The 26,302-nt window shown below is 41.2% G+C and overlaps 1 protein-coding gene across 2 annotated transcripts; it reads left to right on the top strand.

The window, feature by feature from the left end:
* The first annotated feature begins 15 nt into the window (after window positions 1-15).
* Window positions 16-17,268, top strand: bag5 (BCL2 associated athanogene 5). Of its 2 annotated transcripts, none has more exons than XM_067991739.1 (2): window positions 16-66; window positions 12,227-17,268. In XM_067991739.1, the coding sequence occupies exon 2, from the start codon at window positions 12,259-12,261 to the stop codon at window positions 13,603-13,605; it is 1,347 nt and encodes a 448-aa protein (XP_067847840.1). In that variant the 5' UTR covers window positions 16-66; window positions 12,227-12,258; the 3' UTR covers window positions 13,606-17,268. The 2 variants fall into 2 exon arrangements, with proteins under 2 accessions (XP_067847840.1, XP_067847839.1); XM_067991738.1 differs by lacking the exon at window positions 16-66 and adding an exon at window positions 9,696-10,842.
* Window positions 17,269-26,302: the final 9,034 nt, after the last annotated feature.

The raw sequence follows: 26,302 nt of genomic DNA on the forward strand, positions 1-26,302 counted from the left end.
AGGCATTCCGAAATAGGCTGCACGCATGCGCGCGATCAAAACGTCTCGAGCGTTTTCAGGTATCAGGTGAGATTGGCGCGTTCATCATGGGTCACGGGTTTTTGGTCGGAGACTCTCCGGGTCTGGCCGCTTGTTTTCGGTGGGAGTGGTAGACTTTAAGACAGAAAATTTATTGTGGGTTTCATTAGAAACGGGTGCGAATTTGCCCGGGGTGGGGGTGATCGTGTTGGGTTGGTGCGTGTGACCCGAACGCGCTGTTTGGGAGCGAGCCTCGATGCGCGCTCCCGTTTTGCCTGGCTGTAATGTCCGAGGCTGGCACAAGTACAGCTTTCAGGGCATGTGCGAGAAGTCAGCTGACAACTTCTTCAACCTCAACAGACACTCCCAGGCCTTTTACTGCACCAGCACCATCTTCTGAAAACATAGGAACGTGATAGACAGGAAAAGACCAGCTGATCCATAGACCCTGCCCCATACAGTCATACTTTTAGCATCATGATTCACAACAAACCCCACCCACTATCAGCCATGTAATCTCATGGGCAAAAAAAAAACCTAATGGAAATTTAGGGAGAAAAAATTAGAAAATCCCTTTCCAACCCCTAAGGCAATCAAAACTAGCCCCGGAGGCCACATTGACCATAATTTGTATTACTTAATATCTCGTTTACCTTTTGTACACAATGATTTCCACCCTAGCCAGGAACTGGTACAGCTCTTTTGAAGCTGTGCAGCGAATCTGCACTCACTGCACGACCTGGCAACTTGTTCCATAGATCAATGATTCTTTTAGAATAGAATCGTTACAGCACAGGAGGCCGTTCGGCCCATTGAGCCTGTGCCGGCAAAACTAATCAGACCCCAGAAGGGAAGAAGAATTTCCTGACATCTAACCTAGTTCTACCCTTATGTAACTTATATGCATGGTCCCTGGTTCTCCCTAACCTATCTAATTGAAATAATATATCTATACCAATACAGTCTTGTCCCTTAATTATTTTAAGCAAATCTCCCCCCTCCAAGCCTACTCTTTTCTAAAGTAAATAGACCCATTTTCTCTGCTAACTCACTTGGTCATAACACCCAAAGGAAAAGACTTTCTCATTCCACTGAAGTCTTGCTTTGCTTGACTAGGCCCCTTTCCTCACCAACTGCTTGTCAGAATTCTCTAGCCAATGTTAGGTTGCTTGACCAGCCCCCCACCCCCCCTATATTAGTTACTCCCCAATAAATCCTAAATCTAAACTTAATTCCAAGAAAGAAGAAACAAACAAATTGCATTTATAATAGTGCCTTTCACAACCTTGGGGTGCCCTAAAGCTCTTCAGTCAATTAAGTAATTTTGAAGTGTGGTCACTTGTATCATGGGGAAATGTGGCAACCAGTTTGCGCACAAAGTTCCACGAACAGCAATGAGCTAGTGACCAGAGAGTCTGTGAAAGGCACTGTATAAATGCAAACTTTTTCTTTCTTTGATATGGAAACTTTTTAAATGTTATATCCTAAACATACGTTATATCTTTAATACATCAGGGATCTCAATTGGTGTCTATTCTGACTTACCAATGCACAAATCAAATGCAAAACTATGTTGGAACACTAGTATGTTACAAACATTGAAAATGGACTGGCATAAAGTTATATGATGCCCTTCTGTTCACACTGAATTTTGCAGTTGTACTTAATATGAATCCTTTCTTCTTGTATTCTAACCTATAGCCAATATTTTCAAGTTAATGCTAGAAAATGATAGAATAGAGGCTGTTGCCTGTTATGAACTACTGATATCTGGCAAACAGTGTAAAAGCATATATAAATGTTTTTGTTTTAACATATTGCTATATCAATTTACACTGAGCTTTATAGTTTAAATCTCATTCTACTCTGATAAATATAGTAATTTATCTTCCTTGCACAGTGTTAAAGAACAGGCCCTAAAAATAGATGACACATTATTCTAAAATGGAGATGTTTCTTGACCTGAGGTTGGTGGCTTTCCTAAGCCAACATCTATTGTGGATATTTATCTACTGAATTTTATAATTGCTGTGCTACTTGTCCATATCAGTACCTCAGCTCCTTTGAGTCTACAGACCAAATTAATACTTATATGCATAGATATGCACATGTCAGACTCTAGTGTTGCACACAGAGTCAAGACCAAGTGTTGTCCAGTGAAGCAGCATTAGAAGGTGGGGGATAATTGAACCAAGGTGCACAGATGTAATTGAATCCCCATTTAAAGTCATACATTCAGTTCCTTTTTCGTATAATATTTTGATTTTATGTGACTTATAGTTAATTAGCAAAACTTACAGCAATTTGTGATGCAGTAAAATAGAGTTGGTTGGAGCATAAGAGTTTCTCTACACTATAGACTGAGGAGCTGGGAGATACAAAAAGAAATCCCTGCAGTACCACCAGGAATGAGAGGATGTAATTTCAGTGTGACAAGTTTACATAGACAGTTTCCATTATAAAAGTGGACATATAGATGTATAATGAAAGAGCTGACAACAGGAAGCAAGGTTTTGTAGATGGGAATTGTGCGCAGGCATAAGATCTTTAATTATAGTTGTGCACCTGTGACCTTAGTTTGTCTACAAATTAATTCTGGACTGCTTGCACTCTTGCAATTACTGACCTCTCTAATTGAGTGAAGCAATTTACAAGCTGGATTCCCACAGGGAGTACTTGAGCAGTAATCTTAAAGGGACAGGCTGGGTTAGCAACTGAACATCACACCTGTGTTCCAGACCCCCAGACTACCAGTGAGTATTGCCAAGAGGGATCTTTGCTGATATCAGAACAGTTTACTATAATTTTGGCAATATTCATAGTGATCATTTGCAATTCAGTATAGCTGCTGTATAAACAATGCACACTGTGCCTCATTTTATGTACAACAATAACTTGCATTTATATAGCGCCTTTAACGTAGTAAAAGGTCCCTAGGCGCTTCACAGGAGCGATTTTCAAACAAAATTTGACCCTGAGCCACATAAGGAGATATTAGGACAGGTGACCAAAAGCTTGGTCAATGAGGTAGGTTTTAAGGAGGAAAGGTTTAGGGAGGGAATTCCAGAGCTTAGGGCCTAGGCAGCTGAAGGCACGGCTGCCAATGGTGGAGTGATTAAAATTGGAGGAGTGCAGAGATCTCAGAGGGTTGTAGGGCTGGGGGAGGTAACAGAGATAGAGATAGGGAGAGGTGGGGTTGTAGGGCTGGAGGAGGTCACAGATAGGGAGGGGCATACAATATGTATGTATCAACTATACAAATTGGAGACTACCTGCATTGTCACAAAGATTACAAACAGAAATTCAGATGAGTAGGGCCATTTGTCTCACCCTGCCATTGAAACCTATGATCTTCCCCCCCCCCCCCATTTGCATGACTTCAGTTTTTGCCTCATATCTTACCTCAAAGACAACTGTGAAGAAGTGCTTCCTACCATCAGTCTGAAACTTGCCTTTTACCAGTTTGTCTCCTTTTCCTGCAGTTATCATTTAACTTGAAATAATGGTCATGGTTTATCTTTTCTATTTCACTTAGAATCTTGTATATCCCTATAAGGTCTCCTCTCATTTGCCTCTTTTCCAGGCTGAAGAGTCCAAGTTTTTTTTTTATTCGTTCATGGGATATGGGCATCGCTGGCAAGGCCAGCATTTATTGCCCATCCCTAATTGCCCTTCAGAAGGTGGTGGTGAGCCATCTTGAACTGCTGCAGTCCGTGTGGTGATGGTTCTCCCACAGTGCTGTTAGGAAGGGAATTCCAGGATTTTGACCCAGCGACAATGAAGGAGCGGCGATATATTTCCAAGTCGGGATGGTGTGTGACTTGGAGGGGAACGTGCAGGTGGTGTTGTTCCCATGTGCCTGCTGCCCTTGTCCTTCTAGGTGGTAGAGGTCGTGGGTTTGGAGGTGCTGTCGAAGAAGCCTTGGTGAGTTGCTGCAGTGCATCCTGTGGATGGTACACACTGCAGCCACAATGCGACGGTGATGAAGGGAGTGAATGTTTAGGGTGGTGGATGGGGTGCCAATCGAGCGGGCTGCTTTGTCCTGGATGGTGTCGAGCTTCTTGAGTGTTGTTGGAGCTGCACTCATCCAGACAAGTGGAGAGTATTCCATCACACTCCTGACTTGTGCCTTGTAGATGGTGGAAAGGCTTTGGGGAGTCAGGAGGTGAGTCACTCGCTGCAGAATACCCAGCCTCTGACCTGATCTTGTAGCCACCGTATTTATATGGCTGGTCCAGTTAAGTTTTCTAACCTTTACTCCTATTACACAGTTCTTTGACACTAAGGATCAGCCTCATGACTCTTCATGCATCACTTCTATAGCTTGGATGTTTGTCTTATATCTCGTTGACCAGAACTGAACATAGTATTTGAGATAAAAACAGAAAATGCTGGAAACACTCAGCAGGTCAGGCAGCATCTGTGGAGAGAGAAAGTTAGTGTTTCAGGTTGATGACCTTTCATCAGAATTGGAAGATATTAGAGATGAACTGCTTTTAAGCAATTGCAGAGCCAAGGAATAGGGGGACAGGGAAAGAACAAAAGGGAAAGATCTGTGATAAGGTGGAGGGCAGGAGTGATTAAATGACAAAATAGATGATGGTGCAAGGCAAAAGGGGGTGCTATTGTGACAATTAAAGAGACAAAAGATGGGTCCAGAAGAGGTGTAAATGGTTACAGCAGAATAGCAGAGGGGCAGGGAAGCATGGAAAATTTGGCAAAGCGGAGAGAGTTGCTGTGGCCTGGGAATGTGGCAGAAGAAAGGCAGTGCAGACCACCGTACCAGCCATACACCGATAGGGGATCCCCAGCCCACACCTGCACTCCTGGTGGCTCTGTAATGGAGGATGGCTGCACCAGAGTAGGATGGAGAATTAAAGTGGCAAGCGACCAGAAGCTCAGGGTCACACTTGTGGACTGAACTGAGCAAAGCGATCACCCAATCTGCATTTGGTCTCCCCAATATAGAGGAGACTGCATTGTGAGCAGCGAAAATAGTACACTAAATTGGAAGAGGTACAAGTAAATCGCTGTTTAACCTGGAAAGAATATTTGGGGCCCTGGATGGTGGGAAGGAAGGAGATGAAAGGGCAGGTGTTGTATCTCCTGTTCTTGCCTGGGAAGGTGCAGTGGGAGATGGAAGAGTGGACCAGGGTGTTGCTGAATGGTCACTTTGGAATGAGGGGAGGGGAAGATGTGTTTGGTGGCATCGAGCTGGAGATGGTGGAGGATGATCCATTGAATGCAAAGGCTGGTGGGTGCAAGGTGAGGACAGCGGGGACCCTATCATGGTTCTGGGAGAGAGGGGAAGGGGGTGAGGGCCGAAGTGTGAGAAATGGGACGGACACAGTCAAGGACCCCGTCAACCACAGTGGAAGGAACGGGCATCGACCTGAAACGTTAACTTTGTTTCTCTCTCCACAGATGCTGCCTGACCTGCTGATTGTTCCAGCACTTTCTGTTTTTATTTCAGATTTCTAGCATCCGCAGTATTTTTCTTTTGTTATAGAATTTAAGATGAAGCCTGACCAGAACCATTGCTTCAATGCTGCAGAAAAACATTCCTGATAATACTGTTGAAGGTTTTTTGCACCTTGCATCAGAATTCATTATATTAGAATTCTTTGATTTTATGATTAGAATTTGCTTGCAATTTTGTAATTTTAGTCTTGTTAATTGTTACTCACAACTGTTCATTTGTGCAATGTAGTTATTCTGATGTGATGGCAATTTTTAAGGAATGAAGCTTTAGAGTCTGTGGCAGTACATTGAACCAATATGTTCTATATCTGGCATCCGGACATGAGTTCTAACACACTACTGGGTTCCCTGTCTAGTGATCTCAGATAGGAAACACATTCATTTGCATGCGTAACTTCAATTTTTAACATAGAAAAGGCACATGAGACTGTAGTGTGGTAGTGAAGAATATAGGTGTACAAATGAGCTAAGTTACAGAATAGTAGTTTGAGGGTATTAGGCCCACATCATTGGGTTAATTTTCAGGTCTCATGCCTGACAGAAATGGAACAGCAAGCCCTGAAATGGTGTGAAATGACCTACCGCCCTTTGCTGCAGTTGTTGCCGTGATAATATTTCCCCAGCCCCGCTGCCCAGCGGCAGGAAGCACCCCAAGTCAGATAGTAGGCCTATTTAAATTGCTAATCAGGGTCATATGACGTACATAGGACCTCAATTGCCATTTTGACTTGACCTGAGCTGGGCGAAGCGTGCACTGTGCACGCTCTGACCAGCATTAGGTGGCAGTCTGGCCGAAGAAGATCCCGAAGGTAAGTTACCCTCCATTTTTGTGAAGCCATGAGGAGCAGGATTGCTCCTCCAGGCTCCAGAAATCCATCGTGGACCACTGCCACTCCCACCCTCCTCTTCGCAGAATGGGCCCCCTCAAGAACCTACCTCCCTCCAGCCGGGTTGCCTGTTATTGTGACTGTCCAGAGCTGGCAGGCTGCTCAGGGGCACTCGATTTCTGGCCGCAGCCGGCCGGCCCGACGCAAACGAGGACCAGTCCTTAAAATGGACTAGGCCAGCTGCCCAGATTCCACTTTGGGAGAAAATCCACCCCATGGAGTTCCATATATCAATTTAAGACCTTCAGAGATGTTCAACGAGGCCGAATGGATCTCAGTGAGGAGAAAAAATTCCACATCAATATACTGTTATACAGTTCTAGGTAGAAGCTGGATGGCTTTGAGAGAAGTGTAGGAACAAGAAATCTGCCCACCATATTGGCAAAGGCTCACTGATCTAAAAGAGGGTGAGGAAAATAAATTTTGCATGGCTATTTTAGTTGTTCTATGCAGGTGAAAAACACACAAAAATTAACAGTAATTTGTCAAACAACATTTTTCTCCTTCCTTTCCCAGAAAGTAGTAAGGGGAGCAAGAAATCCCTAATTTTCAGTTTAGTCTAGGTTTTTTAAATCAAAACTTCCAGTAGTTAATCAGTAATTGATATTGCAGTTCACCATCTGGTTAGTTTGTTCTTGACTGGACTTTGGAATGATGGTAAATAGAAGTTAATTACTTCCACATTCGAGGGAGGGAGAGATAGATGGATAGAAAAATCACTGGTGAGTCTTTTAGGTCATGCTCACATACCTTCTTGCAGCTCTTCATATTGTGGCATTGGCAGAGGTGTTGATGTATTTTTCCTACTTGCCTTTTTGGCTCTAATGAGAAAACCTTAAAAAGGAGAGAGATAATTTTTTTAAAAGTTTAGATATGTTATTAACATAGACAACACTACTCCTTTTAACTTTTTAGTAATTTACAGTGGCTTTTGCTTTATTATGATATCATCAGTGAAACAATAGAGCTACTGTGATCTAAATTGCCTAGCAACATAGAATTACCTACTATTACTACATTCATTTGCACAGGATACTTTTCTTAGAAATCAATGCATCTTCACTCTACAGTAAATCTGTTTACAGGGGCTTTTTTAAAGTTGCCCTTAAGTAGACATCACAAATCTGTAAGTCTGTGTATGCATATCGTGACTTTAGTGCATCAGTTTTTACATGTGCTATTGATGCTGGAAATTCAATACTTAATGCAGTAAAAGTATCATTGGGAGCTCCCTCATGACTCCATGCACTGCCTAGTGTGATGCTGAGCAATACAGGCCAAGAAAGTCCCAGGTTTGATACCCCATGTGCTTAGTTAGCTGATCTCATCTGAGGCCATGAGGATGCTGCAGTTGGCCTCAGGGCCACTGAATTAGAGAGTGCAGAAATCAGCCAGGATCTCTGTTCATGATTCCAGTTTGGTGACTCCTGCTGGAAAGTGTGTGTGGGTGTTGAGTGAGAAAAGGATTAGACTTGGCCCTAATGCCCTCATGGTCGAATACCTTGCCGCTACTCACTTCCGTGACTAACTTTGCATTTATGTAGCATCTTTCACATCCTTGGGTCATCACAAAGGGCTTCACAGCCAATGAAATACTTTTGAAATGTTGTCATTATTGTAATGTAGGCAAACGTGGTGGCCAATTTGCACACACAAGTTCCCACAAACAGCAATGAGATAGATGACCAGATAATCGGTTTTAATATTTGATTGAGGGATAAATATTAGCCAGGACACTGGGAGAACTTCCATACTCTTCTTTGAATTGTGCCATGGGATATTTTATGTGAATCTGAGCAGCAAATGGGGTCTTGGTTTAACATCTAAAGACTGGTACCTCCAACAGTGTACTCCCTCAGTGCAGCACTGAATTGTCAGCCTAGATTATGTGCTGAAGTCTCTGGAGTGGGGCTTGAATCCATGACCACCTGATATAGGCGAGAGTGCCACCAGTGAGCCAAGGCTGACACATGAAGAATGCAACTTGGAAAAGGTACCATGGGGTGGGTCCTCCCAACACAAGTCAGCGCCTTCATTGGAGAAGTTTTTAAAATTTCTGCACAAGTTTAATGTAGTTAAATATAAAAGATGTAAGTCATCATATACTAGAAACTAAAACAGAATGCTAAAGTATTATTTTCAAAGTTTATAGTTGAATATTTTGCACTTTAACTGATGAGAATATTCAATATAAATGCACATCATTATTGGTGTTATTTATAGCATCAAGGTGGAACATTTGTAGAAAATTTGTTGCAAATGACATCATAGATAAATATGGATGAGGAAGGCTATTTGGCCCATCTTAGTTGATCCATCTAAAAAAAAAACCCCAATCTCAACATTCTACTGTTTCAAATGACCCCACAGTCTTTGCCTCCACTGTCTAGTTTGATGTACGTTCCAATATTAATCATTCTTTGCATGGAGAACTTTCTGACATCTGTCCTAAATTTGGTTTTGATCAGTTTGAACCCATGTTCACATGTATTTTCATAGCATACTTTGAAGTAGTGTTTCTAATTTACTTTATACTATTTAATATCTTCTATAAGATCCCCTCTCAATTGTTTTGTTTCAAATCTGAAGTGCCCAAGATTCTCCTGCCTTTCCTTATTCAGTCCTCTAATACTAGGGATCAGCCTTGTGGCTTTTCTCAACAGTACAACAGAGTGTGATAGCATTGGAAATCAAAGCTGGACCCAGTACTCCCAAGTGTAGTCTGACGAGCGCACTGTACAGCTTTAGCATGTTTTCTTTTAACTTCAATGCTACCTATGTAGCTTTCTATTTGCTTTTTTGATAGCGCATGTCCAGCTACTGCAGAGCGGCAATGTCCATTAATGCCCCGTGGTCTTTCAGCATAAATCGTAACTCATTTGACACCATTTGTAGGATTGCATATCTCGCTCTATTTTCCTTTCAATATACACGAGTCCCATCCTAATAACTCCTAAATCCACTTGGTAAATTCTAAATTGCTGCATATGTTATAATTTGTTACATTTGTTAAGTTGGACTGAGCAGTTTAAAGGAACCGTAAGCATTAATTTGGCATTGTTTGTGGTAGACCAACCAATTTTATGAATCTACCACTAGTAACTTTTTTTTAAACAGCAAGGGGAGTGGTGCTTCACTTTTGCCAAGGTTCCTATTTTGCTTGTGGAGGAGGCTGTTAGTAGACTGAGTTGATTAGCGTCGAAAGGTCATCAATCTGAAACGTTAACTCTGTTTCTTTCTCCACAGATGCTGCCTGACTTGCTGAGTATTTCCAGCATTTTCTGTTATTATTTCAGATTTCCAGCATCCGCAGTATTTTGCTTTTGATCGAAAACCTGACATGGTTCCACGTCAAACGTGTAACACATTAAGCTCAATATTGTGTCTGTTACTCTGGCTGACTTAGAGGGAGATGATTTTGCCTGGTTGAGGGGATCTGTTTTATAATTTTTAACTGCATACTTGTGCAGAATATATTAAATTAAAAAGTTTTAAAAGTGTCTTGAAGCATAATCAGGGCCCCTAGTGCTCCACAATCACAGTCGCAGATTATTTCCACCGATGCAGATTCTGTCCTTTTTCATCCCCCCCCAATTTTCCGCCATTGGAATGGCTTTGGAACAAATACCTGATGTTCAAAATCTGAATGGTGTCAGATGACACCAAGTTTCTAGTCACGTTGTATTTCAAACTTTGCGTCATTTTACACCTTGCATTCTTTAACCTGCCAGCCAAGTTGCTCAATTATCTAACCCCATTGATCTCAGCTCCTCAATTAACAGGCTTTTCAGAATCTCTGAATCTAGCCTCCGAGGTCTGATTCATTACTCAGGCTCTTTTTAAATGCTTACGGTGCTAGCATTTTGCAATTATATATTCTAGTATGGTAAACACAGCCCCAGCATATTACAACCGTATATCTGCTGGAAAGAGCCTCAGCCCCTAGCGTCAGAGGACTCAGGTATGAGAAAAGCTTGGAGAAACTTGGGCTCTTTAAGCCTTAAAAGGAAATGGCTAAGAACTAATCTTGAGAGGTATATAGGATAGTACATGGTATGGAAAAGGTAGATGTGGAAAATGAAAACTCATTTGCAAAAGTAGGACAAGAGAACATGGGTTCAAGCTAATTAAAGGCAATTTAGGACTGTTTTCAGGAAGTTCTTCAAATAAAGAGTGATCACACATGGTATGGACTTCCAGGTAGGGTAGTGGAGGTGAAAATCTTGGAATTATTAAAAAAGAGTTTGTGATCTAATTTATTGTGCCAGTGAGCCAAGCAATGTTAAATGAAACACCAACTGGTTACTGAACAAAAAGCATAAAACTGCAGATGCTGGAAATCTGAACCAAAAACAGAAAATGCTGTAAACGCTCAGGTTAAGAAGCATCTGTGGAAAGAACAGACAAGTTAATGTTTCAGGTGTGGACCTAACATCAAAACTGGAAGATATTACAGGTGAACAACATTTGAAAAAGAACAGAATAAGGGGAAGGGGATAAACAACAAGAAAATAAATAGCATGACATGTAAAATGCCAGATGTGATATTTTACTTTTAAGCACTTTAAAGATCATTCTAATTATTTTCCTGTGTTTCCAGTGCTTTCTGCTTTTGTTTCACCGCCTGGTTACTATATGTGTTGCCAGTAACCACTGGGCCTACCAGCACTTTAAACATACTAAGAGATGCAATGTTGTAATTCTAAACTCTCATTGGAAATGGTAAAACTCAATTTGAACAGTACTTTTAATGCTCAGATTTTGCTCACATTACTTTTTTTTAATTCGTTCATGGGATGTGGGCGTCGCTGGCGAGGCCGGCATTTATTGCCCATCCCTAATTGCCCTTGAGAAGGTGGTGGTGAGCCGCCTTCTTGAACCGCTGCAGTCCATGTGGTGACGGTTCTCCCACAGTGCTGTTAGGAAGGGAGTTCCAGGATTTTGACCCAGCGACAATGAAGGAACGGCGATATATTTCCAAGTCGGGATGGTGTGTGACTTGGAGGGGAAAGTGCAGGTGGTGCTGTTCCCATGTGCCTGCTGCTCTTCTAGGTGGTAGAGGTCGCGGGTTTGGGAGCTGCTGTCAAAGAATCCTTGGTGAGTTGCTGCAGTGCATCCTGTGGATGTTACACACTGCAGCCACTGTGCGCCGGTGGTGAAGGGAGTGAATGTTTAGGGTGGTGGATGGGGTGCCAATCAAGCAGGCTGCTTTATCTTGGATGGTGTCGAGCTTCTTGAGTGTTGTTAGAGCTGCACTCATCCAAGCAAGTGGAGAGAAAATGTTGCAAATGCTAGAGGAAAATGCCATCAGTTTAGTTAGTTGGCATTTAATGCAGCTACCATTTAATACATAATTGTCTCCCTTGAGTAGATGATAAGTTGAGTGAGGCAGTGAGGCGATATGTGAAGCCTATTACAGCTGAGCAGCACACAGAGACTCTAAGGCTGAGCACAATCAATTGCTTTTTAAACAGTTTAAAAAAAAACAATTTTTCTAAAACATTTATGTAATGTTTTTAAATCCTGGACAAACTTGCTGCAGAATCTAAATTCTGTGGCCGCAGAAATTGGTTGTGCTTGCCTTAGAATTTGGCCTTGACATGCTGGAGTCAGGTCCTAGGCATAACTAATTGTCTACTGCAATTTCTGTCTGAGCAAAGGTGCATGTATGGTCACATCTATTGAATGTATAGATGGAGCAGAAGCATATCTACAGGTTTGAACTTTTCTGATTCTCCTCCTCCTAACAACACTTTAATTCTGGAGGCTATAATAAATAAAGTTTAGGTTTGATGCCAAGAAGTGATCCCCCTAATCAGCCTGTTTTGCTTCAATTTCAGATCCACTATGACTCATTAGGGAAAAAGGGAATATGGCCATGGGTCAACAACATCCTTCCATGATTAGAGTGCAAGAAATTCAGAAGGAAATCCATGAAACTAGGCGACTTGTAACTTCGTTCAGTGGTTTACAGTCTGATAAAGAATACAAGCGCCTGGAGAGCACTTTAACCAAGTTGCTGTTTGAGTTAGATGCAGTAGATGCTGATGGCAAGGCTGATATTCAGAATGCCCGCAAATGCGCAGTGAAGGATGTGGAGGGACTTCTCAAAGAGCTAGAGCAAATTGCAACTCACCCATCTCGGCTGAAGGTACAAAAAGTCTTCGGTGATGCACAACAGTTGGTTACCAATGAGTTATCTTCAGCTGAGGGTTTGATAACTGAAGAATTTGCTGATCGCATCCAAGAAATCATATTTCAACTAACACAGGTAAAAACGGGAGGGAAAATTAGCTTGAGGAAAGCCAGATATCGAGCTTTGACAAGGATTTGTGCTCTGCAGGACATCATTGAAAACTGCATTGGTCGGCAAGCGTTGTCTTTGCCTTTGTCCACAAATACGCACCCTTCTGTTTCCAAGATCAACTCTGTTTTGTGTGAGGTTAGCAAAGCAAGATGGGATGTGATAGGCCTGCTGATGAGCCTGAATGTCTTGGAGAACTGCGCACACCTGTCCCGTATCCTCACAGGGTTGTTATTGCAATTAGATGCTATAGATGTGACTGGACACTCAGAGGTGAGAAACTATAGGAAACGTGTGGTGCATGAAATCAATTGCCTGCTAGGACACTTGGAGATGGAATCAGAGGGAGAATCTGCAGGGCGTTATGATCTCGCACAAAATCAATCCATCAAACAGATAGAAGAAATACGCCAGAAAATGACACAATTGAAAAATCAGCTGCTGCAATTGGAAAATGCCTCTGATCTCCATTTCAAACCAAAGGCAGAACTGCAAAGTCTTCTCACCGAATTGGACCAGATAGACATTGGCAAAAATCCATGCATCCGTGAAGCTAGGAGAAGATCCGTAGTTGATGTGCAGGCTGTGATAGCTTATGTTGACCTGAAGGAGACTCTTGGAAAGAGAGAGAACTTTGAGGAGCAGCTGAGAGATGAACATCCTTCACAGAAAGCTATATGGCAGGTCCTGAGCCATTTGTCAGAACTTCAGAGGCAGGTGCTGTCATTTGATGGAGACAGAACTGACAAGAATTACATGAGATTGGAAGAAATGCTCACAAAGCAACTCCTAGCACTTGATGCTGTGGAAACCCAAGGGAATGATGGTGCTAAGGTTGCCAGAAAACAAGCAGTGAAATTTGCCCAGAATATTCTGAATTACTTAGACATGAAAACAGATGAATGGGAATACTGAATGGGAATTCAATGCATGAATTATAGCTTTTGTGCCTTTGTGACTCATGCTTCGCACTATATGTAATAACATGAGAATTGTTCAGGCTACTATATTTAACAATTTCAGGCAGGTTAGATTCCATATCTTAAGCTTATGTAACTGACATAACTAGACGTTTCAAATTTTCAAAGAAAATAATTAAACAGTAAGTTTTCCTTACAGTATGGAGAGTAACACACAATGAATGCTATGACGGTGTTTTTGGTATTTCATTACGGTGTCATTAAGACTTCAGCCAAGATTTATGCTTTGTTGGAAACAACATAAAAGCAAGACAGTAAATTGTAATATTTGGACATGTTATGGCTAAAATATTGAAGAATTTAGGCCCCTGTGTGTTTCTATACTATGCTGGTTTTCAGCCTATTTATATTTGCTTGGGGTTCATGACCAGGACATTAGCTGAGAAGACTGGGTCTATAGCTACAAACATTTTCACAGGCAATGAGTAGTCAATATGGAGTGCTGAATCTGAGCACCCTGTGTTGATTTATATATTTTTTCCTTCTTGTGGGTATGCATTTTGTTCCTATTCGACATTGGATTAAAATTAGCCTTAACCATAGTTGAGTTGAACTTAGATATCTTAGTTCATGTGTAGCATGCTACCATGTTGTCCTACTCGTCTGGCTCAATTGTTTTCCCCGAAGACGACTTCCATATTGAAGTAATAAAAATACAAAAGTGATGCATTATTTCAAAGGAAAAATAAGTGATGAATGACATTGGCAATGACTTGACTCTCAAATCACTGTTTTTGGGTGTATTGGGTGCTTATACATGGGGAATATTTTGTCAAATATTTGCACACTGCATTTGAGAATCTTTCCATGATTTTTGAGAGTCTGGCCATAGGTGTCTGTAAACCACACTGTAGAGAGGATCCATATAAGCAACTGTACTTGACCAAAGTACAGTTTGAATGATACCCTCTAATACTCAATAAAATTAAAGGAGAGTTTAATGTATTTGAATCATCATGTCAATTTTTATTAAAAGTTGTATGGAGATTGACAGGCTATTTTAAACTGGGATAGGGATTGGGGAAGAAGGGACACAACTATCTCTCACTGCTCCTTCAAATAATTAGCAAAGGAACTTTGAAAAGCTTTAGGGATTTATTCTGGCCATAACTTGATGGCTACTCCAATATTTTATAGCACAGTAGTAATGAAAGTGTGTATACATCATGCAATAATGAATCAACCTTTCACCACATTGGAGACTGATACCTGAAGGATAAGACCCAAGGTTGAGTACATTAATTGTACAGTTCATTTAATAAAAGAGACCAGAAGCACATTATTTCAGATTAAATAATTTTAATGTCTGTTTTTAAATGAATGTAACACGATACATTGTCGTTGCCCCCACCCCACAAAAAAACTGGCTGTTTAAATCTGTTGTATCAAATAATTTAAGCATCAGTGTGTCCCCAGTCAAGTTCTACCGTATCTAGAAATTGATGACATTCTTCACTTAATTAGCTTTTACCTATTTGTACAGATACTACTGAATATTGGCTCATACAACTTTTTTGGCCTATGGACTAAACTTAGAGTATCACTCATCAGTAACACAGGTTTTATTTTGTTTTGAGAATTATGGTTTAAAGCATTGCTGATATTTGGAATGGATGAGGGCATTGCAAATTCAGCAGTATTAATTTGCATTTATGACCACAAGCATATAGACTGAGTCAATATTGTATCTTCCCTCAAAAAAAATAAGCCAAATAGTTTCTAAAAATAAGGATTTTTTTTTGTTTTATTTTTGAGTGTTGGTGTCCCCTTTTTCAACATACTGCTGTATCTCTAACGTGCAGTGAAATTAAACTGAATATCCCTGCAGTTCAAATCAGAGGATTCAGTTGCAATAGCTGGCATTCATGCCATCACCCACAAATTCCACTTGTATATATTGTAAAGAATAACACCAATTACTGTTTTTCAAGAGACCAACGCATCAGAAATGATAAGCTGCTTAAGTTTTGCTCTTGCAGTTTGTCTTCATCTTAGTCCTTAAGTGTATTCTTATTCTACATCACTGTGAACTGTAGTTTTTGATAGTTTATTCACCCTATCTGGAATAGAAGTATCAGTGGGTAAAATAGAGGGACAGATTTGATAAGGAGCCTCTCACACTGGGAAATGTAGTAAGGCTGAAGGTGAGCAGAAATATACAACTACCATTTTCTCAGCCTTCATATCATTCCTTTAACATTGAATTTAAAAGATCTTGATGGACTTGTAATATTCAGCATTATTTTCGATACCAATTAGCTAAATTGTGAGCAGCAGTGTCTTCCTATAAGTATTACACTTTAAAAAAGAGATTCTCTTTAATAAATTATTTAATTTTAAAAAATTAATCAAAGAGAATACCTATGGTGTTCAAGCACTTAAGACATATCTTTATACACCTTAGTTTTTTAATGAATCAATACACTTCAAAAACTAAACATTGACTGCATTTAGAATAACATTTGAGAGTAACTCATTTTTATTGCAATATTATAGTGACACAAATAAATCTGCAGCAACTGATCTTAGTAGCTGCAGTATGGGTTTGTTTCTTTTTACATAATGGATAAATTCAATATCTAAATGGTGAGTATCATCTATGGATTCTATTTATTTTCTCTCGATACTTGCTTTTCTAAATTTCCAACTATTATTAGGGGTATTTGGATACGTTTCCTTTTTTTCCTTCAGTAATTTATCCCCATCTTCAGTGATTGACTTGATGACCTTGCAATCGAGAGGGCAGGTATATGGCCTTGTCACAAACTTCTTCCAGTGTCTTCTGTAACTGGATGCAAGAATATGCCAAGGACCACTAGCACAACCAGATCCTTTGGTTGAGATGGCCAAACCTGCCTCCTGGGAAGTATTACTTGTGTTATTTTTATGAATATCAACTTTACAATAATTTTCTCATCACTTGGATGAACATAATTGGAATGGGCAATGCAAATAAAATCTCTAGAAAACTACATCAATTACAATTACATCAGCCTTGCAAAAAATAATTTTGAGTTTCTTGTCAAATGGTTAATTCTTGGAAAAAATAAATTGAGTGAAATTGTATTTTCATAATTTTTTTGAGCTGGCACACCTAAATTAACAAGGTTCACATTTGCTCAATTGATGTTGAAATACATGTTTTAAATGTTACCAGTTACCAGTAGATTAAAAAACTGTTTAAATTTGAGCAAGTGTAGTTTCTTAATTGGACATTTTAGTTTTCCAAGGCTCCATTTAGGTTTTGGTCAATGACGATGTCAGTTACCTTATGGAATGATTATATTTAAATTGTTTCTCTGCACTTTTTCGTCCTGCATGCTACTTCCATTTAGAGTTTAAACATTTCCAAAAGTTATAGAAATTGTTTCTGTAATTATGTTTTATCAAACATTGTGATTTTTTAAAATTTAAGTAATATTGTCATGCAATGGCTAGAGATTCATGGTAACTTCGTGTGTAGTGCTAATATTTAAATGTGTACACATCAGCATTGTAAACTTTGGATTGATGATGAAATGTTAATCAGTAGGGTATTAGTATTTGAATTGTTTAAAATAAATGAAATATACTTCTCAACTGAAGTACTTGGGATAAATGCTGAGAGTTTCTTACAGTTCTTTTGTCAGAAATGACAGCTAATGCAATGTTGAGATGCATCAGTATAAAATTACAATACAATTTAATTGATTAGCACTTGCTCTAAATATAAGTAATAGATACTGTAACATTTTAAAAAGCATTTTAAATGTTATTATCCTTGGCTAACATGCAGCCCAAGGAAGTCAGTTGAGTTGCAAGGATGTACTGAGTTTCTAGCTAATCTTCTCAGAGCAGCATTGAGTCAAAAGAGCAAATCTGTTCTCAAATTGTCAGATGCTGAATAATTTAAATTCATGTTAAATCTCAATATGTAAACAGAGAAATTGTCACCCCCTCCCACCACCTGCATACTGTGGTTGCAGTGTGTATTATCTATGGGATGCACTGTAGCAACTCGCTAAGACTTCCTCAGCAGCACCTCCCAAACCTGCAGCCTCCACCACTCAAGGATAAGGACAGCAGGTACATGGGAACACCATCACCTCCAAGTCGGAAGCACCTTTACCACATGGACTGCAGAGGGTTCAAGAATGCCATTGGCAATAAATTCCAGCCTTGCCAACAATGCCTACATCCTATGAATGAATATTTTTAAAAATTGAAGCTGTTTAGTCATTGTATTCTGAGGAGACAGACATCAGCATTGATCTGTATGATTGTGGATAAGCAAAACTAGAATCAAACCAGCCAATATAAAAGATACTGTAGGCCAGGGATGTCCAGGCTTGTGTGTTTGTGGATGGCATAGGCAGGTTTTAGGGGCTACATATAAAGTTTATTTTTATCTTGGTGTTCTGATTGGTGGATAAATTCTCAATGTGGCAACATTGCTAAAACAGCCCTTTCTAAACTTGCAGGCCTACAAAATTCAACTGTGACAAATCAGCAAATAAAAAATAAACATTAATGGGACTGAGATGCTTGGGCTTCCAGAACTAAATTATGGGGACATGGAGGCTGCACGTGGCCCCTTGAGTTGCAGGTTAAGCACCCTTGCTATAGGCCATGAGGGTACTCTGTTTATAGATAGATAATTTTATAGAAATTAATTGATAACACTTTTACATTTGCATAGTTCAGTTTGGGTTTTGCTCTGCTGTACTCAAAGGTTCCAGTGGGTATTCCTTTATCCTTTATCAATGAATCAAGTACGAGTGTGTTCTCAATTTCTCTTTCCTGAAATATGATACATACTTTATGTATAGTCCTGCCACTTATTTTAATGTGTTTGTAAAATTCTTTGTTTTCTGTTCCTTTTAGGTACATTATCTTATGATTCAGTCAAGCAGAGTGTTTACTTTTACATTTCTTGTTAAATGATGTTGTTAAAACTGAACACTTTTGAAGTTTTGATATTAAGTGCATGTTATTTATTGTATGTATTAACTAAAATGTAATTGTGTTTTTGATGTGGATATATATTAAATAGAATAACTTGGCAAATAAAATATAGGAACATAGTACGACCTTTTGTCAGTTTAATATTTGCTATCCAATGCATTGAGCTATGGGACAAAATTCTTATTTTGAAAGCATTTAGAATATTGAGTCTTGGTAATTTGGCTTGCTTTTATTGCACCACACTAGTACCAAATATGCAGTATAATATGCCTGGCTTCTCAGAAATCATCCCTGAATTTTTTGAAGCCAGCAGTATCATACTGTACATTTGGTTTGAGATGATCTCACACCACTAGTGCCAAACATTGATTGCAGTTTAATAGCAATGGATAGCAGGGATCATTTCAAACTTTAAAGTTTTAAAAATAACTCAACTGGCTTTTTAACTTCTAGTGATACTGGTATCTGAACATCACTGAATAAGGAAGAAAGAACATGCATATACCTTTGATCACCTCTGGGTGTCCCAAAGGACTTCACAGCCAATAAATTTTATTTGAAATGCAGTCACTGTTTTGTAAGCAAACAGCAGCAAATTTGCGTACAGCAAGATCCCTCAAACAGCAAATGAGATTAAAATAAAACAGATAATTTGTTTTGGTGCTGTTAATTGAGAAATGAATGTTGGCCAGGACACTGGGAGAACTTCCTGCTCTTCAAATAGTGTTATTGGATCTTTTACATCTTTCTGAGCAGGCAGACAGAATCTATTTAACATCTCATCTGAAAAAATTGTGCTCAAGTACTAGGGTGGGGCTATAACCCACAGCCTTATGACTGAGGTGAGAGTACTCCTACTGAGTCAAGCTGAGTAGAGCTCATATTTTAAGTAAAGTTGCACAGAGGTCTGTTTTCCCAGATTCAAAAATGGCACAAGTAGGTAGCATAACCACAGTTCCCGGCTTGTACAAAGAAACTCTGCACTCAATGGAATATAAATGGAGTGTTAGGAAAGAAGACAAGTGATTGAATGTTCTGTAACTTCAAAAGCTTTATATTCTTTATTGTGCTTCCCATCCAACCTGGAAAATTGCTGGGATTTTCAAGCTGACAAAAGAAGCCAATTCAGATTCCCTCCAGAGAGTTCGACACTCCCATTCATTGCTTAGCACGAATGTATTAGAACCATAGAAGTTTACAGCAGGAGGCTATTTGGCCCATTGTGTCAGCCAGTTTTTTGTTAGAGAAATCCAAAACTAATCCAACTGCCCTGCTGTCTCCCCATATCCCTATATCTTCCTCTGCTTCAAATATTTATTCAGTTTTCCCTTAAAAGATGCAATGGCCTCTGTCTCAAATCAATTCCTGTCGCAAACCAGTCCATGCTCCAGCAATCCTGTGTGCAGAGATTTCCTCCAGCCTTTCTCCTCACTCTCAGACAATTTTAAATTGATAACCCCACATCACTAACTCCCCTATCAAAGGAAATAGTCTTTCCCAAAAACTCTTCATAATTTTACAAATCTTTATTAAATCTGTCTTGACCGTCTCTGCTCCAGTGGAAATAGTCTTAATATTGCAAGTCTCTCCTCACAACCATCACATCCCTGGTATCATTCTGGTAAATCTATACTGCACATTCTGTATAGCGATAATGTTATTTCTAAATGGGGTGCCCAAAACTACACACGGTATTTTAACAGTGGCCTAACCAAATGTTTTGTACAAATGTATTATTTCTTTATTCTTGTACTGATAAATAGCAAGTAACATTCGCGACAGGCAAGCGCCAGGCAATGACTGTCTCCAACAAGAAAGAGTCTAACCACCTCCCCTTGTCATTCAACGGCATTACCATCGCTGAATCCCGCACCATCAACATCCTGGGGGTCACCATTGACCAGAAACTTAAATGAACCAGCCACATAAATACTGTGGTTACAAGAGCAGGTCAGAGGCTGGGTACTCAGCCTCCTGACTCCCCAAAGCCTTTCCACCATCTACAGGGCACAAGTCAGGAGTGTGATGGAATACTCTCCACTTGCCTGGATGAGTGCAGCTCCAACAATACTCAAGAAGCTCGACACCATCCAGGACAAAGCAGCCCACTTGATTGATACCCCATCTACCACACTAAACATTCACTCCCTTCACTACTGGCGCACAGTGGCTGCAGTCTGTACCATCTACAGGATGCAGTGCAGCAACTTGCTAAGGCTTCTTCGACAGCACCTCCCAAACCCGCGACCTCTACCACCTAGAAGGACAAGGGCAGCAGGCACATGGGAACAACAGCTGCACGTTCCCCTCCAAGTCACACACCATCCCGACTTGGAAATATATCGCCGTTCCTTCATCGTCGCTGGGTCAAAATCCTGGAACTCCCTACCTAACAGCACTGTGGAAGAACCTTCACCACACGGACTGCAGCGGTTCAAGAAGGCGGCTCACCACCATCTTCTCCAGGGCAATTAGGGATGGGCAATAAATGTTGGCCTTGCCAGCGATGCCCACATCCCATGAACTAATAATAAAAAAAACTTTATTTCTCTGTCCAATAATAATCAAAATAATTTGATTATTCAATTAGAAAATATGATGCTGAGAACTGGGTAGTGACATGGGTTAGACACTGGCCTTTCATCTCTGGCACCTGGGTTCAAATCCAGCCTGCATTGATGGGATGAAAATCTCCTCTGAGCTTCCGACCACATGTCCACTCCACCAAGACCGCCTACTTCCACCTCCGTAACATCGCCTGTCTCCACCCCTGCCTCAGCTCATCTGCTGCTGAAACCCTCATCCATGCTTTTGTTACCTCTAGACTCGGCTATTCCAATGCTCTCCTGGCTGGCCTCCCATCTTCCACCCTCCATAGACTTGAGCTCATCCAAAACTCTGCTACCCGTATCTTGACTTGCACCAAGTCCTGTTCTCCCATCACCCCTGCGCTTGCTAACCTACATTGGCTCCCAGTCCAGGAACGCCTCAATTTTAAAATTCTCATCCTTGTTTTCAAATCCTTCCATAGCCTCGTCCCTCCCTATCACTGCAACCTCCTCCAGCCCTCCGAGATCTCTGCGTTCTTCCAATTCTTGCCTCTTGTGCATCCCCGATTTTAATCGCTCCACCAGTGGCAGCCGTGCCTTCAGCTGCCTAGGCCTTAAGCTTTGGAATTCCCTCCCCAAACCTCTCTGCCTCTCTACCTCTCTCTCCTTTAAAAAGCTCCTTAAAACCTACTTCTTTGACCAAGCTTTTGGTCACCTGTCCTAATACCTCCTTATGTGGTTCGGTGTCAAATTTTGTTTGATAACGCTCCTGTGAAATGCCTTGGGACGTTCTTTTATGTTAAAGGTGCTATATAAATGCAAGTTATTGTTGTTGTTGTTATAAAGGTCTTATGTGAATTGAGTTTGGGTGGTCTCAATCCAATTCCAATCAGGCATATGTATACAGCACAAAACTGTCCCTAATTTAGCATGAATTGGCAATCTCACTCAGAGAGGCTACAGGATAACAGATGTGAGAAATTTTTTTAAATGTCACATTAGTCAATTTAAGGGATACTCTTCTGAGGCTGGGGTGGAGTTAAGGGAGTTTTACTTTGTAGCGGACTGTGCTATACCTGACCTAGGAGTGTCAATGCTGATACTGGGTGCCTGAAATGGGAAGAGTTTAATTCCTCTACCATTAATGTCCCTCACCTTGAAGAGCATAATTTAAAAAAAAACAATTGAGGATGGACAAATTTAAAAGTTTAAAAGAAGGAACAGATAGTTTTGTTTGCCACACTCTCAGCTGAGTCTAATAGGTTGAATGCAGATCTGAGTAAATTTAAGTAGAGCTTGCTGAAATTACCATCCCCAGAATGGACAAAGGATCCAGATATGTTGACTCTACTTGAAAGGTATAATTCACATCATTAAACCTACATCAGTTACCAGGTTTTTTGAAAAAGAAGTAAGCTTATTTGGCCCATCAAGCTGGCACTGCCATTTTGTTATCCATGGCAACTCTATCTTTTAATCCCAGTTCCTTACCTTTTCTCCATATCTCCCAATACCCTTACTTCCAGTTAAGTATCTATCACCTTTTAAAACACCTCAACTGGCTTTTTCATTTGGGGCAGTGTGTTCCACTTCTCACAACCCTTTATGTGAAGAAGTTTTTCCTGGATTTGCCTTTAATCCAGTTTGTTTGAATTCTAAGAGTATTCCTTTTACTCTGGATTCCCCTGCACACCTTGATGATATCACTCGTTAACCTTCTCATCACCAGGGAATATTACTGAAGCTTAACCTGTTTTCCTCAGACTGGTGGATCATTCTTCCTAAAGGAAGAATATTTAGGAATAGCCTTCCTAAAGTGAATGTGCAAAACTGGACACAATATTCCAAATGAGGTCTGAACAGTGCTTTTATATAATTGTGATGAAGCAGAGCATTCCACTGATGATTTTTTACACCTGCAAGCTAACTTTTAACGTGTTGTACCTGGATCCCTAAATCATTTTGGTACTGCCTCATACTTTTTACATTAAACTGCATCTATTCAATCATTTAATCTGTATTTTTCCAATTTTCTGTTTTTTTTATTCGTTCATGGGATGTGGGCGTCGCTGGCGAGGCCAGCATTTATTGCCCATCCCAAATTGCCCTTGAGAAGGTGGTGGTGAGCCGCCTTCTTGAACCGTGCAGTCCGTGTGGTGACGGTTCTCCCACAGTGCTGTTAGGAAGGGAGTTCCAGGATTTTGACCCAGCGATGATGAAGGAACGGCGATATATTTCCAAGTCGGGATGGTGTGTGACTTGGAGGGGAACATGCAGGTGGTGTTGTTCCCATGTACCTGCTGCTCTTGTCCTACCAGGTGGTCGAGGTCGCGGGTTTGGGAGGTGCTGTCGAAGAAGCCTTGGCGAGTTGCTGCAGTGCATCCTGTGGATGGTACACGCTGCAGCCACTGTGCGCCGGTGGTGAAGGGAATGTTTAGGGTGGTGGATGGGGTGCCAATCAAGCGGGCTGCTTTGTCCTGGATGGTGTCGAGCTTCTTGAGTGTTGTTGGAGCTGCACTCATCCAGACAAGTGGAGAGTATTCCATCACACTCCTGACTTGTGCCTTGTAGATGGTGGAAAGGCTTTGGGGATTCAGGAGGTGAGTCACTTGCAGCAGAATACCCAGCCTCTGACCTGCTCTCGTAGCCACAGTATTTATATGGCTGGTCCAGTTAAGTTTCTGGTCAATGGTGACCCCAGGATGTTGATGGTGGGGGATTCGGTGATGCTAATGCCGTTGAATGTCAAGGGGAGGTGGCTAGACTCTCTCTTGTTGGAGATGGTCATTGCCTGGCACTTATCTGGCACGAAGGTTACTTGCCACTTATGAGCCCAAGCCTGGATGTTATCCAGGTCTTGCTCCATGCGGGCTTGGACTGCTTCATTATTTGAGGGGTTACGAATGGAACTGAACACTGTGCAATCGTTAGCGAACATCTGAATTTCTGACCTTATGATGGAGGGAAGGTCATTGATGAAGCAGCTGAAGATGGTTGGGCCAAGGAAACTGCCCTGAGGAACTCCTGCAGCAATGTCCTGGGGCTGAGATGATTGGCCTCCAACAACCACTACCATCTTCCTTTGTGCTAGGTATGACTCCAGCCACTGGAGAGTTTTCCCCCTGATTCCCATTGGCTTCAATTTTACTAGGGCTCCTTGGTGCCACACTCGGTCAAATGCTGCCTTGATGTCAAGGGCAGTCACTCTCACCTCACCTCTGGAATTCAGCTCTTTTGTCCATGTTTGGACCAAGGCTGTAATGATGTCTGGAGCCGAGTGATCCTGGCGGAATCCAAACTGAGCATCGGTGAGCAGGTTATTGGTGAGTAAGTGCCGCTTGATAGCACTGTCGACGACACCTTCCATCACTTTGTTGATGATTGAGAGTAGACTGATGGGGTGGTAATTGGCCGGATTGGATTTGTCCTGCCTTTTGTGGACAGGACATACTCGTGGAAAATTTTCCACATTGTCGGGTAGATGCCAGTGTTGTAGCTGTACTGGAACAGCTTGGCTAGAGGCGCAACTAGTTCTGGAGCACAAGTCTTCAACACTACAGTTGGGATGTTATTGGGGCCCATAGCCTTTGCTGTATCCAGTGCACTCAGCCGTTTCTTGATATCACGTGGAGTGAATCGAATTGGCTGAAGACCGGCTTCTGTGATGGTGGGGATATCGGGAGGAGGCCGAGATGGATCATCCACTCGGCACTTCTGGCTGAAGATGGTTGCAAACGTTTCAGCCTTGTCTTTTGCACTCACGTGCTGGACTCCGCCATCATTGAGGATGAGGATGTTTGCAGAGCCTCCTCCTCCCGTTAGTTGTTTAATTGTCCACCACCATTCCCGACTGGATGTGGCAGGACTGCAGAGCTTTGATCTGATCCGTTGGTTGTGGAATCGCTTAGCTCTGTCTATAGCATGTTGCTTCCACTGTTTAGCATGCATGTAGTCCTGAGTTGTAGCTTCACCAGGTTGGCACCTCATTTTTAGGTACGCCTGGTGCTGCACCTGGCATGCTCTTCTACACTCTTCATTGAACCAGGGTTGATCCCCTGGCTTGTTGGTAATGGTAGAGTGAGGAATATGCCGGGCCATGAGGTTACAGATTGTGCTGGAATACAATTCTGCTTTCACGAATCACTGTAGCTTAGTATCTTTTGCAAACTTGGATATACTCCTTTCTATTTCCAAATCTAGGTCATTTATGTATAGAGTGAAAAGCTGGGGCCGTGACACAAATTACTTCCTGAAGGACAACTGTTGTCACTGCCTGCCAATCTGAGAATGCCCCTTTTATCCTAACTCTTTGCTTCCTACCTCCAATTTTGTTCACCTCAATTTTAGCTAGCAATTTCCTGTGTAGTACCTTATCAAATGCTTTCTGAAAATCCATGTATACAACAACAACTTGCATTTATATGGTGTCTTTAATATAAGGAACATCCCAAACCACTTTAGATATAGGATTAAGGAAAACTGATACTGAGCCAGGAATGGATAGTTTAGATGGGGTGACCGAGGAGATTTTTAAAGGGGGAGAGGAAAGTGGAGAGGTTCAGGGAGGGAATTCTAGAGATTAGGACCCATGTAGCTGAAAGCTGTGCTGCTAATAGTGCGGTGAATGGGGGGAATGGACAAAAGGCCAGAGTCAGAAGAACAGTGAGTTTGTGGACAGGGATATAGGGTTTGAGGAAATTGCAGAAAATGATGAGGCAAATGGAGGAATCTAAAGATGAAAATTTCAAATTTCATGTGGGGAAACCAATGTAGGTCAGTGAGGAAAGAGTGATGGGCCAGCAGCACTTAGTGTATGTACATTGATCTTCCTCTATCCACCGCCTCAGTGTCTGCTAAGGGTGTAGAAGATGAACATTTACACTGCGTCCGTGCCCGAGTAGGAAACAGTGCTTACTTTTAACTTAGTGCTTCGCCTGATGTCATTGAACTTTTTTCTCATTTACTCCCAGTTACAGAGGACCTGGAAGACTGCATTCATTCACAGTGCAACCTCTATCCATGCAGCTTGCACTTCCAATTTGACAGGTGAGTGCCCTTCAACACCAAACAAGGCCACCTTCTGTTGCTGCACTTCCAGCATCAACACCTCCAATCATTTACAAAACAGCCAATCGGAGT

This window comes from Heptranchias perlo, chromosome 10 (genome assembly GCF_035084215.1).
Source record: "Heptranchias perlo isolate sHepPer1 chromosome 10, sHepPer1.hap1, whole genome shotgun sequence".
Classification (NCBI taxonomy): domain Eukaryota; kingdom Metazoa; phylum Chordata; class Chondrichthyes; order Hexanchiformes; family Hexanchidae; genus Heptranchias; species Heptranchias perlo.